Below are 15,167 nucleotides of genomic sequence, written 5' to 3'. Positions count from 1 at the left end.
AAGACTGATAAATTCATAATTAATGGCATGGCTGGTTCAGTCGACAGAAATACGTGACACACAGGCCTATAATAACTGCTGAAATGTTTGCGGGGCAAATCTCAGGTCAGTCTGAGCGCTCGTGTAGCCTACTCGCAGCCGTACACCTGCAGGCGCCACAAGCGACCGTTGCAAATCATTTTAACTTTGTGTCAGTACGTCATAAATAGAACAAGGCATCAGTTTAATGTCGCATCGCATCCAGTGTACACAGTGTCACTGGTTATAATGGTTTCTACTAGGGTTGTGACGGTGAGGAAATTTTCCCACCGATTAATCGGCGTGTGACAACACCGGTAATACCGGTATCACCGCGGGGGCGGGGCATTCCCTCTTTTCCTCGCTTTCCTTCACTTTTAAATAGCTTGTAAAAGCGGCGTGCGCATTTTACTTTCACTTTAAAATAGCGGCAATTCGGAGTAAAGCAATTGTTCGTTTTTAGTTCGTTTGAATTTTCCTCGCTTTCCTTCGCTTTTAAATAGCTTAAAAGCGTCGTGCGCATTTTACTTTCACTTTAGAATTAGCGGCAGTTTGGCGTCAATTGCTTGAATGCAACCACAAAAAACGTCAAACTCACTTTAGCCTATATATATAACTTTTATTAACAAAACAAATAAAAATACACCATGCTATAGGGCAGGCTATGCCTAATATAAAATAACAAATAACTTCCATAAAGTTTAATATACAAACTAAAAAAAAAATCACAATATTGGTTAAAAAAAATCGCAATTTGATTATTTTCCAAAATCGTTCAGCCCTAGAATGCGGTTGCCACGATTACTGGGTTACTGTGCTAAAAAAAATAAGGTGTGCATAGAGGGTTGGTATTCAAGCCCAAATACACTCCAGTCACACTCCATTGGCTTGTCTCAGAAAATGACCTTAAAGGATTAGTTCACTTCCAGAATAAAAATGTCCTGATTATTTACTCACCCCCATGTCATCCAAGATGTTCATGTCTGTCTTTCTTCAGTCGCAAAGAAATTAAGGTTTTTGAGAAACATTCCAAGACTATTCTCCATATAATGGACTTCAATGGGACCCAAGGGGTTGAAGGTAAAATTGTAGTTTCAATGTAGCTTCAGAGGGCTCTACACTAATTTTCAAAAAAAAAAAAAAAAAAAAAGAGTAAATGCCTTTTAACTACAAATGCATTAGTTCTGCAATGCGCGTCCGTGACTTCACGCATTACGTAACCACGTGCGGTTAGCTCTTCGTCTGTGTACTCCGGTTCAAAAAGTTAGGGTAGGGAGAAAAACTAAATTTTCTCCTCCAACTTCAAAATCGTCCGACATCGTTGTAAATGACATTTGACTTTCTTTGCAAGTTCGCTTTGTAAACACTGGGTTGGTACTTCCGCCTAATGACTGATTGTTTCGCTAGGCAAGACCCTTATTCCTCAGCTGGGATTGTGTAGAGCCCTTTGAAGCTGCACTGAAACTGCAATTTGGACCTTCAGCCCGTTGGCCACCATTGAAATCCATTATTTGGAGAAAAATCCTGGAACGTTTTCCTCAAAAACCTTAATTTCTTTTTAACTGAAGAAAGAAAGACATGAACATTTTGGATGACATGAGGGTGAATAAATTATCAGGAAGTTTTTATTCTGGAAATGAGCTAATCCTTTAATGACATTCTTTTTAGAGGCTTGTTGTATGAGTATTTTGAGTAAGTTCTATGTAAGTAATTGTTTACATTAATATTAATTCTAACCACATTTATAATCATGCATTTTAAATGCTTGTATTAAATTTACGTTTATGAATTTAGAAGGTGCTTTTATCCAAAGCGACTTGCAGTAGAGGAACATAAAGCAATTCGTTGCGGAGCAATATTCATAGTAAACGATGTCAGGTTTATTCGAAAGCTAGATTAGGAAAGGAGCTAAAGCAGTGCGGAAAAAATTATTCTCTGCAAGTGCAGTGGTTTAGGGTTGTTAAAGTTGATAACATTAATACCCACTGGATCCTTGCACGCTCATAAATATTTGATTTAGAAACGTGCTTTCTGTCAAGGTTTGTTGATAGAAAAACATATGCATATCACACTGACATTCATTTAGTTCTCATTTTGAGTTTTTTTTTTATCCCTCAGGTCCGTGGAGGATCCAGGGTTTTGGCCCGGCCTGTTTCAGTGGTGTTCAGCAGACCTGAGGCAAGAACTGAACAGGTAAGATAAATAAAGTGCCTTCCATATGAATTCCTCAGAGTAACTTGCAGCTTCTCTTGCACATACTTAAATTTCTTGCCCTCCTTTTCAGGCTGCTCTGTTGCCAGTCAGTGAAGCGACCCTTCTTAATGTAACCCGGGGCTTCCAGACCAGCGCTGTATCCAGAGATATCGACACAGCGGCCAAGTTCATTGGTGCTGGTGCTGCCACGGTGGGTGTGGCCGGATCAGGAGCTGGAATCGGGACGGTGTTCGGCAGCCTCATTATTGGCTATGCCAGGTAATTAGCCTCTTAAACTTGGTTTATTTGTTGTACATGTAGCTTGTGCCTAAGTCACTTTTTCTCCATTTACAGGAATCCCTCCCTGAAACAGCAGCTCTTTTCCTACGCCATTTTGGGCTTCGCTTTGTCTGAGGCCATGGGTCTGTTCTGTCTGATGGTGGCATTCCTCATCCTGTTCGCCATGTAATTTGGATGTCTTCTCTTCTCTCGCGGTTCGACTCCCTTGATCTGGAGATTGAAACTGTGACACGCAGCTTAGGCCGTGGCACCGCCATTCCAACAAAACTACAAGAAACTCTCCCTTTTTATGTTCCCCTGTACCGTTTTTCTCTATCTGAAAGTTTTATGCAAGAACTCACTTCTCATGAGATCATCTGAATAAATGGTTGAAATCAGTTTGCTGTTGCTCGTTTTTTTCTGTTTTGAGGATGCAGTGGAAAGGTAGACTGTCCTGGTGTGTTTTTAAAGCTAATATTGGATTGGGGGAATATTTATCAAATAATTGAATTGAATTTAACTTTTATTCAAAACCTCTCCATGCTGTCTCCAATAGGTTGTCCAAAAGTCACTCAGGCTAAATGTCTCAAGACTCCTTGTAGTGATTTGTGTTGCATGCTAACATTTCAATATACCCAGTATAAATTTGCTCAAGTTCTTGCTAATTGGTGTTCATCTAGTTTGTTCATTATTAGTTTTAGTTAAAGGGATAGTTCACCCAAAAATGAAAATTATCATTTAAATGTCCATCTTTTTTTGTGTGTGTGAACTATTCTTTTAATATATCCAAATTAGTTTAATAAAGTATTTAGCTATGCAAAGATATGTGATCAATCATTGAGTAAAGATGACAACTCTGTTTTTGAAGAATAAAATGGTACTAAAAGGTTCATACAAGGTGCATTGTTTGTTCATCTTGCAGAGCAATGTAACAAAGGTTACACATTTTTCCCCGGTCTCAGTTTCACCAAAAAATAGCTTTAACCGGACTCGGCTGGGTTGTTGGTTTAATCTGATTTTCAGTTTCAAGCTTCACTTATTAAAAATGTATGTAATATTTACTTAAATTAGAAGTGTGCTTATTTCAAGTAATATACATTGTTACTACTATGCTATAATTTGTTGTACCACTGTAAAACTCTAGTAACTATCATTGCCATAAGAAGCTTCTCAAACCTCCTTACATTGTTTGAAGGAGATCCCATGTTTTGTTTCTAGACGAACAATTGTAGAAATGTCGGTAGCCATGGTTACCTGCCCAATATTTTGTGGGTTCTCAGTATTGAAGTAATGCGCAAACTCCCTTTTTGTTAACGCTGGGAAACAAGAACGGACTTCATTAAAAATACCTGAGCCTAATGATTTCGTCGATTCGGTTACATTAACGGTTCTTGAACGTGCATCAGTGACCGCTGACCGAATACTGGTCCTTTTAAGTGAATCGAAAACATGCATGTAGTCTGATTCCCTAACAAATGACTCTTATGAATCGATTCATTTTAGTGAATCAAAAATAGAGCGCGACCAATGTAATCCGATTCCCTAACTGATTTTAGTGGATAAAAAAACGATTCCCGGTTATTTTTAATGAATCAAAACGCTTACGAATTAATACGACTCACTGAACCTCAGGTTCAAATGAACCAAGAATGGTTATAATATAGGACTGTTTTATATAACAAGTGACGTGTAGTTAAAAAACCCATTATTTGGAGTTGTGTTATAACCAGAAAATGTAATATAATACTGAACGAATCGTTTGAATCCATTACGACACCCGGTTAGCCTGAATCTCCTCCAGGAGTGCACCGCTAGATGGCACTATTTTCTTCTAAACGAGGAGGAAGTGAGGAGAAATGAAACAACATTGATAAACAGGCCAGGCCGAACCAGGAGAAACTACGTTCGCGTGCGTTTAGACTCAGTTTTCATTGACGTGAACGTTAAATGCTTCTCTAAGCTCAGCTACTTCGGATAAAACGTTAAAAATCGGCGCTGCTTTCGACGCAGGTTGTTATAGTTGAGGTCGGAAGAGGGGAAAAGGGAGAATATGTAACGGTAACTTAGGAGTCATTTCTCTTTTCCTGCCCTCCTCCACTTGCCTCCCGAGCGAGGAGAAACAGTAACTGCATTAAAGACCGATTGATCTGACAGCTGTTCAGACAGTTTGCGGCTTCTTCGGTCTCAACGACGATGGCGGATAGCGCTGGGGAGGGGGCCAACGGCTCTGTGGGCACGGCGCAGGACCACGGAGCGCAGTTGTCCTCGAGTTTGGGTAATTCCGTTTTGGGGCACTCATCAGCCTCGACGCCTCCGGCAGTGGCTGTGGTCGCTCCCATGATCGCGCACACCATCACCCATGCGGTTCCCGTGGTGGCCGTTCCTCCTTCCCTGCCGCCCGGTATCGGATCAGGAGTCCCGGCCGGAGCGGGCCTCCTGTCCCAAATTCACGCCACCTCCTGGGATCCCACGTTAAGCACCGACTGGGACAACGAGAAGGCGTCTCCGCAGTGTATTCTTCGGATAAAAAGGTAATATTGGACTGTCATATAGGCCTGTATTGGGAAATGTAAGACAACTTTTTAAGTTAATCTGCGTGATATTTGCATGGTTTCTTTACTTTACTTTACTTTACTTCCCAGTCCAAACATATGGTGAAGGAAGTAGGCTATGTGTGTCAGTGTCAGAAGGCTGAATAAACATAAACATCCGATTTATGCTAACCCCCCCCCCCCCCCCCCCCCCCCCCCCCAAAGCCGTAAACCTAGGGGAAACACTGTAATGTATATTGCTGCTGCCACACATGGGATTTATTTCCCAGATGTTTACCTTCACAGACATAACTGACTGTTTTTCCTTCTTTTATGAAGCCCCTCCCTCAGAAATAGGCGATGGGCTCTGATTGGTTAGCTAGCCCAGTGTGTTGTGATTGGCTAAACCGCCTCTATTTGCCGTCTAATCGTCCCGCCCCTCACCTCAGCGGCATGTGCTCCGTTGTATTGTAAACAACGCCGTCTTAAACGGGTCATATGATGTTGCTAAAAAGAACATTATTTTGTGTATTTGGTGTAATGAAATGTGTTTATGCGGTTTAAGGTTAAAAAAACACATTATTTTCCATATAATGTACAATTGTTTCTCCTCTATGCCCCGCCTTTCTGAAACGCGTCGATTTTTACAAAGCTCATCGTTCTAAAAAGCGAGGTGTGCTCTGATTGGCCAGCTATCCAGTGCGTTGTGATTGGCCGATTGCCTCAAGCGTGTGACGGAATTGTTACTGCCCTTAACATGCTGTGGTGCCGTCTCCCAGCAGGACGAGACTCACCGCTTGTCCAAATACCCACACTTGCGGTTTTTGCACTTGACCACTTGACTACTTATATGACGTATGTCCTGTATTTGGCCCAAGTGTTCAAGTGAGGATGAAGACCACAAGTGTGTGTAGAACTTTTCATTACCGTATGGGACACACTTATAGTTAGGGATGGGTATCGTTAAGGTTTTAACGGTATTACTAACAAAGAGAAAGGAAAAATTGAAATCGCATCATATGACCCCTTTAACTATTATTACATTCATACTAAGTTTTCATTCTGATTTATTTTATTTTAGGTATGTATTTCTTTCTTGAGAACTGATGCCTGGTGCATAAAAATGTTAAATCAAATTTATATGAATATTTATACATATTATTTTCTGTTGAAGGCACTATGTAATTTTGTAGTTTAGTTGGTACCTTTCTTTAGAAACCCAACAAATTATGGCATTTATCAGTAGAACAGAGAACCTTTTAAAGTCGAAAAGTTTATTGAATATCGGTAAAATATTGCTCAAACCAATAACTAGTCAGTCTCTAACTTGGCATGCTGAAACACTTTCCAGCCAATTGTTGCAAGCAGATTAATCTGTCATAGGCGACTGTATTTATAAGACACTACATTGCCACTCTCAGGAATTGTCACTTGGCAGTGACTTTGGCCTGGGCATGAAGTGATAAACGTCCCTGGAGGACTAATAATGGAGATGTGGACAAGAGACAAAAGCACTCGGTTACAATGAGTCCGTTATGTTTGTGTGTAGTTTGTCTCTTTAATCCAGGCATTCAGTGATCTGATGATTTTCTTGGCAGAGTGTGCATATGACACTTGTTTCCTCGTGTTTTGACAAAAATGGTGCATAATCCGACTGATCTTTCTTCATATTAGTGAAGTCTCTGTGTTTTTATGATTCTTTGCTCACACCCCTTTCTTCTTTCCTCCATTTAGAGACATTATGTCCATTTATAAAGAACCTCCTCCAGGTATGTTTGTGGTTCCCGACCCTCATGACATGACCAAGGTAAGCATCAGCACACTTCTCCCTTACAATTATGCTGATTATTTCAAAACCCCTCGTTCTGTTCTCTGCTCTCTCGATCCTTGCTTCTATTGTTATATTCTTACTAAACAGTGAAGGCATTAATTGCATGTGCACAGTTACAGTATTAGGTTTCATGAACTAACAATGAACAGTAGGCTACTTTTACAGCATTTATCATTCTAGATTAATGTTAATTTCAACATACACACTACCAAAGTTCGGGGTCAGTACGATTTTTTTATTGTTTTGAAAGAAATTCATACTTTTATTCAGCAAGGATGCATTAAATTGATCAAAAGTGACAGTGAAGATTTTTACATTGTTACAAAAAAATTATATTTCAAATAAATGCAGTTCTCTTGAACTTTCAATTCATCAAAGGATTCTGAAAAAGGTTATATTTCTTAAGCACCAAATCAGGATATTAGAATGATTTCTGAAGGATCATGTGACACTGAAAACTGGAGTAATGATGCTGAAAATTCAGTTTTGCCATTGCAGGAATAATTTCACAGTATATGAAACTAGAAAACAGTTATTTTTAAATTGTAATAATATTTTACAATATTACTGTTTTTACTGTATGTTTGATCAAATAAATGCAGCCTTGGTGAGCATAAGAGGCTTCTTTTAAAAATATTAAAATATTGAACTGAACCCAAAACTTATAAACGGTAGTGTAATAATTTGTTTGCATTTTGTATTGATGTATTTTTAACATTCTATGTACAAGCGTGAATTAAGCATGAACAGTGGCATATAATGGTATAAAAATTAGCATTAACGTAAATTAACAATCTGTAAAAGTAATGGAAAATGTTGTAAAAAGTTGTGGAAATTGCTGTAGTGAAAGAATGTCTCTGGTTATTCTCTCTATAGTGGCTTCGAATAAACCCATTTTCTTCTCGTGTCTCCACAGATTCACGCCCTCATCACCGGTCCCTTCGACACACCATATGAGGGAGGCTTCTTCCTCTTCCTGTTCCGCTGTCCTCCTGACTATCCCATCCACCCTCCACGTGTCAAACTTATCACTACCGGGCACAATACTGTTCGTTTCAACCCCAACTTCTACCGCAACGGCAAAGTTTGCCTCAGCATCCTCGGGTAAGGATGATTTATTTTTGTGATTGGATTCCCACATATATTTACTTGGCCACTTTTAGTTTCAAAATTAAGGCCTGTTTACACCAAGGACAATAACTATAAAGTTTTAACATTCATTCTAATTCTAGTCCACACCACATCTATAACAACACATGATCAATATCATTGAAATCACTTTCAGAGTATTTTTTTTTTTGCAAATGAACAATAATAATATAGTTACAGTTAGCATTATTGTCCTTGTTCTGAACAGGCCTTTATTTAGATCCTGATTTTGATGGCTGTTTCTTTCCACAGCACTTGGACTGGTCCAGCATGGAGTCCTGCCCAGAGCATCTCCTCCGTTCTCATATCCATACAGTCCCTAATGACAGAGAACCCTTACCATAATGAGCCAGGCTTTGAGCAGGTACTACAGCTCCCACAATGCATTCTTAGTATAGAAGGCCTTTATGAGGTCCTCCTGTAATCTGTTTTTTATTTTGTTCGCAGTAAATGCTATAGTTTATTCTGCACTGTCATCTGTTTGATAGGAAAGGCATCCAGGTGACAGCAAAAACTATAATGAGTGTATCCGCCACGAGACCATGCGAGTTGCAGTGTGCGATATGCTAGAGGGCAGAGTGTCGTGTCCCGAGGCCTTGCGGTGAGTGATTATCCCTCATTTTGCATAATCATGGTTATTTTTAAAGGGCTTGTAGGCCGCATTAAACCTTTAAAAGTGTTACTATAAGTGATGCACCGAAATTTTGGCAACCAATCATTTACGGCCGAAACTGCCCTTTTCAGTTTCTGTGTTTTGACTGTGTCAGTGTCTATTTTGTGCTCACGACGTGGATAAACTATCAACAGGTGTGGATGCTAGTGCTGGAATAACAAATTCTGTTCATTTTATCATGAAATACAAAAAAAATATACTGATTTGTCACTCTTTAATGTAGAGTGAGAGATCTCAGTTTAAGCGGCATATGAATCATCTCTTTGCTTTTACTAGCACAAAATAAACATTAATGAACGTCAGATGGTACGTTGAAGAAAACGGTAATTTACTGAAATGTATTTTGTCTCATGTAATCACTCAATGAGTGTTTTGACAGCAAAAATATATCAGTAAAAAAACTGCTTACAACATTACATTTACCTCAGGAAAGACATTCAACGTCCATAAACTGGTTAGTCAGCAAGAAAAAAATAACTCTAGAGAGGAGCATTTTAATAAATAAATGCACTGGTCCTTGGGTGCTGAGTCTTGGAGCTGTTCTGATACGTCACAGTCTGTCTGTGATGAGCTCTGTGGGCAGGGCTCAGCCGTGATGGTGTCCATGAGCAGTGCTTGTTGTGGCTGCGTGGTGTTATCAGTGTCCTTGTTGGATGTGTCAACCACATGATGACTCGGAAGCTGATATGAAGTCCTGTCGTCACTCATACTCTGTTCAGGTGTGTGTGCGCCATTCAGGTTGAGTAGTTTGGCACACAATACTAAAGGATGACGGAGGGAGAAGTAGATCTTGTCCTTTAGCACTCTTGCACCAAGTTTGTTTGGGTGGAGGCCATCCAGTTTAAACAGTTGTCTATGGCCCCAGAAAAGATTGAAGTTGTCTATGAAATTGACTCCTTTTAAGCTGCAGATTCTTTGTAGCCATGTGTTCAGCCCAAGCAAACGTGAAAACATATTAGTTCCTCCTTGCTGGGAGTGGTCCACTGATGAACAACTGAACTTTGAGTCTTCGAAGTGTTTCAAAGAGTTCAATGAAGTCCTTCTTAAGGAGTTCTGACTGCTCTTTCCGAATATCATTCTTCCCCACATGGATGATGATTCGATTCGCAGTCTTGTGCTTCATTAGAATTTTCCGAAGTTCCTTGTTTACATCAGAAACGGTTGCTTGAGGAAGGCAATATGTTGTTGTATTTTTGCTACTGATGTTTCTGATAATAGAATCACCCACTATCAGAGTCCTGGGCTCGGCTGCGCTCTGAGCTGAAAGCCGCTGTCTGCTCGACCTTGAGCGTCTGTTAGTAGCGATGTTAGCTGCTGGCTGATCCGATCCATGTTTAATCACATTTGGGGATTCCTCACCCGCATTCATTAATGCTTCAAATCTGTTTTCAAGATGTATAGGGGGTGGTAGAATACCAGTGTTCACAAGCCTTGTCATAGCCATATCTGGGGTAGAGGATGCTACGGAAGCAATACGAGAAACTCGTGACAATCTGATGTCTCGAGTGCCTTTGGGTCTCGCTCCCTGTTTGTGCCATCGATTAGTGTGACAATCAGTTTCGGCTTGTTCCTCTACACTTGGTATAAACTGTTGAGATTGACTAGGTTCATGGGACTCACCGGCTGTATGCTGAGGGGGTCCGTGACGACGGATTGCTGAGTGTTCTGCCTGTTTTGGAAGTCCAGCAAGTAACTTTGTTTCAAGAACCGCAATCCTTTGTAGAAGTTTGCAGCAGTTCATGCAGCAAGTAGATTCAACAGGAGGCATTTTCTTTCTCTTCTGTTTGAATGTAGACAGCTGTGTTTTCCAGTCTCCGGAATGTAAGCTGCTGGCAGTGGGAGGCAAAGTCTTCTTTTTCGTGGTATTATTCCAGTCCCAAAGAGTTTTTAGTTTTAGTGTTTGTGCCAAAAATGTGTTGTTTGAGCACTGTGCTAATCTGCTGAAGTAAAAATCTTAGAAAAATCCAAGAAAAGTACAGAAATAGGAAGCGGAGCGCAGAGCAGTAAGCAAGAACGTCCGAACGGTAGCGAAGCCGGAAGCTATATGTATATTACATATAGTATTACATATTCATTATATCACATATATCATATATTCATATACATGTATTACATATTCATTATATTTTTAGTTAACCTGTTGTCTTCATTTTTTATGTATTTTTTAATAAATCTGTCATGAAAACAAGTTTGTTTATATGTTTAATGTTAATGTTTATATTTCAGCAAAAAAGAAAATAGAAACAAAATTCTGGTATTAAAAAGTTGACATAAAAACTCCCTTATCTACAATTTAAATGTTTGTACAACATTTTTATTTGAGTGTTTATTATAAAATTAATTTGATTAATTTATTGATTTTTAAATAATGTTTATTTTCGGTTTCAGTGTTTCTGTAAAGAAGTTCATCGCTAATTACTATTTCCTGAACACCCTTATAAGAGCATTGTTTTTCTGTTTCTAGGAGCGTGATGGAGAAATCCTTCCTGGAGTACTATGATTTCTATGAGGGGGTCTGCAAAGAACGTCTGCATCTCCAAGGGCAGAACATGCAGGTAATGACTGTTTGCAAATGTGCTTTGCTACAAGTCACATTGCGTCTTATGATATGTCATTTCGATTGTCATCAGAACATTAGAAATATAACCTTATGCAAACGTTTAGCATTGTAGCATTACAAACATTCCTATTCGCTGCGGTGAGTCATTCACGTCAGCATTCACAGAAGACCAGCAGGAACAAAGAATCTAACATACTACCACACCTCCTCGTAAAGAGTTTAGCTGAATCACTCAGCGCAGCTTCTATTCGCCAGCAGCCATTTCTGTGGGATTTCCAGAGTTGTTATTGTCCTCAAGTCACGCTATGAATCAGCATTCAGGCATTTTGTAGTCGTGTCGCACATAGTTAAGTGGAACTGTTGTTCAAACTGTGATTGAATTTGATTGTATTTGTGTGATTTTTTTTTTCTTCTTCTTTCTTTATCTATAGTGTTATGATTTTGTATTGTAACTATTGATATACTATTGATTATAGAGAGGGTTTAAAGAATTATCTTATGCTCTAATGCCTTTTTTTCACCCAGACTGCACTTATTTAAAAATGCAGTAAAAACTGAAATATTATTACAAATTAAAACAACCATTTTCTATTTAAATATATTAAAATGTAATTTATTCCTGTGAAGACAAAGCTGAATTTTCCATAGACATTACTCCAGTCTTCAGTGTCACATGGTCCTTTAGAAAATCAATCTAATATGCTGATTTGGTGCCCAAGAAACATTTCTTATTATTACCAATGTCAAAAACAGTTATTTTTGTGAAAACGGGTACATTTTTTCAGGATTCTTTGAATAAAAAAGTTCAAAAGAACAGCTTTTATTTGACATAGCTCAGTGGGTTGCACTGTCGCCTCATAGCAAGAAGGTCACTGGTTCAAGGACACCTTTCTGTTTGGAGTTTGCATGTTCATGTTGCATGTGTCTGCATGGTGCTCCGGTTTCCCCCACAATTCAAAGACATGCAGTATAGGTGAATTGGATGAAGTAAATTGGCCGTGTGTGTGTGTGTGTGTGTGTGTACCTGTTTTTCTATTCTGGTGGGGACTTAAACCTGAATACACACAGACTCATGGGGACTCGTGTCACGGTGGGGACCTAAATTGAGGTCCCCACGGGTAAACAAGCTAATAAATCACACAGAATTAAGTTTTTTGAAAATCTAAAAATGCAGAAAGTTTCCTTTTAGGGGTAGGGTTGGTGTAGGGCAATAGAAAATACGGTCTGTACAGTAGAAAAACATTACGCCTATGGAGAGTCCCCACAAGGATAGCAAACCAGACGTGTGTGTGTGTGTGTGTGTCAGAGAATGGGTGAGTGTGTCCCATCACTGGGGTTGCATGAGTGTGCACTCTCAGTGCTGGGTTGCAGCAGGAAGGGCATCCGGCGTAAAACGTGCCAAATCGGCTGTGCAGATCACTCTGCTGTGGCGACCCCTGATAAAGGGAGAAAGCCAAAAGAGAGAGAGATTCTTGCTGATTTAAAGTATTTGTTTCTTTCAAAGGAAAAAAATTACTGACCCCAAACCTTTGAATGGTAGCATATATATTATAATATAATAATAAATAGGACCGTTTTCTGTAATCCAAAAATATTTTTAATCTGTTTTGGTACTTGGTATCTTAGTTTGGTTTAATATCCTAAATGACTTCTTTTTTTTGTTCTCCATCAAATTTATATATTTTTCTTGCAGGATCCTTTTGGTGAGAAGAGAGGTCGTTTTGACTACCAGGGTCTGTTGACCCGTCTCAGAGCCATTCAGAGGCGATTGCGGGAAAAGTGCCCGCCCGAGGACAACGACAGCGACTCTGACTCGGACACCAGCTCTTCCGGCACCGATCCGGACAGTCAGGGCAGCTCACAGCCTTAGAGTGCCCTCTAGGGGTGCGAAGCAAGCAAGGTTAGATCGTGTCCCTTTACCTGCAGCTCCGGACTCCTCTCAAGTGATGCAAGGAGAGCTGAAAAACCTGGAGATTCTACTGACAGAGGACAGAGTTTCTCTTCCAATTGGTTAATATGTTTCCTCTCACTCCTTGTGTGCTGGCCAGTGACAGCCTTTTGTTTTGCTGTTTTTTTTGTTTGTTTTGTTTTTCCCTAATGAAGAAGAGTCAATGGAGGAATGAGGTATATAGATGTATGTTTGCGTGTGTACATTTGTACGTGATAAAGATGTATACGCCGGTCATCACAGCCTCAACCTTTTGAGTCCATGTTAGTTTGTCCCTTCCTGCATCCAGTGTAGAGCTAACAGAAAAAAGAAGTCCTACTAAGTCAAATAATTAATGATGATAATAAAATCACTCTTAAAACAAACCGGTTTACTTGCGCATTTCACACTTAGTTTGTGAGTTTCCTGGTCTTTTTGTTCCTCTCATGAAATTTTATTTCACTCATGAAGTCATTTAAAAATGAATATGATCACAAATTGATACAAATTCGTAATTAAATGCATACCACACTAAGAGCAAGACAAATGGATGCAACTTTAAAAAAATGTATATATAATTATTCATAGAGAACTTTTATTTTAATGTTCAATGTTCTTAAAATGCTATTGAACTGGTGAAAGTGTCCGCAGCCTGCCAAGCGCTTATGGGAACGGTTGCCTTTTGAGTGTCGTCGACTTGTTGGAAATACAGTTTTGTTTGGTGAGCTTCAATCGGTCTCTAATTGTGAAGCTGTTGAGTGTCAAATGAGACATCTGTTCTGTTGTTGTTCTGGGAATAACCTTGAATTTTCAACAAGACAGAAACTTCCTTTTACTCACTTTTCTTTGTTATTTCACTCATAATGCTTAGACGGCAATTCCAGTCCAGCCTCCACTCATAGTGTCCCTCGATACTGCTACAAATGTTGTTCTCTTTACCGGGGATACTGTGGTCACTGGTGTCCTCATATGCAACAGGACGAAGCTGCGTAATACAGACTGGGGGGAAAAGGAATGGGATAATATTCAACCGTTACTTGACACAGTGGTTCATGACTATCTATGCTCCTAAATGTTTTGCAAAAATCTATTGCAATACATCCCTTTAAATAGCAGGCATATCATTTTTCACAGCATGCTTTAGCAACAACCAAAATGGCAGCCTTTAGTATTTTGTATACATGTACAATTATAATGCATTTTATTCATGAACAAGCAGATTACATAGTCTTCTATTAAGTGAACCACAAAACAACTACTTTAACAAAGTTTTACATTCTCCGATGGGCCCAAGTACAGTTCTGAGGTTTTTGCATGTGCTAGTATTTTGATGCAGTTGATTTCTCTTAAGTGAGAGAATATATTCTGGTCTAGGACATCATATTTTGATAAGACTTGCTTGATTGACTCTTAAGTCTATGTTTCTCTTCTAGAACGCCTTGCAACAGGAAACAGTTCCCTGACTATGAGTTTGACTTTGTGATGTACTAATGCTTTTCCCTTGTTAGCAAAATGAGAATGAATTATGTAAATAATTAATGTATCGATCAATTGCAACTGTAAGAAGAAAGCATATATAAACCTGGTTCTGATTACTTCTGCCTCTCTTTGATTTCATTCGTTCCCTCAACTTACTTTTTTTTAATCATTCAGATTTGCAGGGCCAGTTGCAGTTATTGTCATATTGCACTCATAATGTGAATAATTTAAGTTCACATGTTTTTAGTTTTTTTTATCATTTATTTATTTCTATAAGCTAAGCCCCTATAGATAATTTTGTAACATCTGCCTTTTGTTGTTTCAAATGATAATCAAACAAGTTATTTTTTTTAGAACTGCATGTGTCTCTTATTTCCTGAATTTTTTGGTTAGATGTTTATGATTACATTTAGAAACTAAATGCATTCTATTCTCTAACTGATCCGTTTGGCTTTGTGGGATCATAGTAATTTTTTAAAAATTATGAATTATATATAAAAGATGCTTTGTATAACAGGGGTTATAAG

General features: G+C 39.0%; 2 protein-coding genes across 2 annotated transcripts in view; both read left to right on the top strand.

Annotated features, from left to right (window-relative positions):
* LOC107717215 (ATP synthase F(0) complex subunit C2, mitochondrial-like) overlaps nt 1-2,888 on the top strand; it is a 5,339-nt gene extending 2,451 nt beyond the window's left edge. The window contains exons 3-5 of the mRNA XM_016523898.1: nt 2,137-2,211; nt 2,303-2,490; nt 2,566-2,888. Coding sequence (XP_016379384.1) covers nt 2,137-2,211; nt 2,303-2,490; nt 2,566-2,680 — 378 coding nt within the window. The 3' untranslated portion in view covers nt 2,681-2,888. The remainder of the gene's footprint in view (nt 1-2,136; nt 2,212-2,302; nt 2,491-2,565) is intronic.
* A 1,444-nt stretch (nt 2,889-4,332) lies between these two features.
* On the top strand, nt 4,333-14,756 carry LOC107717214 (ubiquitin-conjugating enzyme E2 Z). Its single transcript, XM_016523897.1, has 7 exons — nt 4,333-5,021; nt 6,756-6,828; nt 7,769-7,956; nt 8,254-8,365; nt 8,490-8,602; nt 11,139-11,229; nt 12,928-14,756. The coding sequence occupies exons 1-7, from the start codon at nt 4,684-4,686 to the stop codon at nt 13,102-13,104; spliced, it is 1,092 nt and encodes a 363-aa protein (XP_016379383.1). The 5' UTR covers nt 4,333-4,683; the 3' UTR covers nt 13,105-14,756.
* Nucleotides 14,757-15,167: the final 411 nt, after the last annotated feature.

This window comes from Sinocyclocheilus rhinocerous, unplaced genomic scaffold (genome assembly GCF_001515625.1).
Source record: "Sinocyclocheilus rhinocerous isolate Xijiao unplaced genomic scaffold, SAMN03320098_v1.1 scaffold3377, whole genome shotgun sequence".
Taxonomy (NCBI): Eukaryota; Metazoa; Chordata; class Actinopteri; order Cypriniformes; family Cyprinidae; genus Sinocyclocheilus; species Sinocyclocheilus rhinocerous.
Note: the sequence above shows the minus strand (reverse complement) of the source record. Positions and strands in the feature narration are given on the sequence as shown.

Coding starts and splice junctions, on each gene's coding strand:
- LOC107717214 (XM_016523897.1), top strand. CDS start 4,684: ATGGCGGATAGCGCTGGGGAGGGGGCCAACGGCTCTGTGGGCACGGCG. Junction 6,829..7,768: donor ACCCTCATGACATGACCAAG/GTAAGCATCAGC, acceptor GTGTCTCCACAG/ATTCACGCCCTCATCACCGG. Junction 7,957..8,253: donor GTTTGCCTCAGCATCCTCGG/GTAAGGATGATT, acceptor TTCTTTCCACAG/CACTTGGACTGGTCCAGCAT.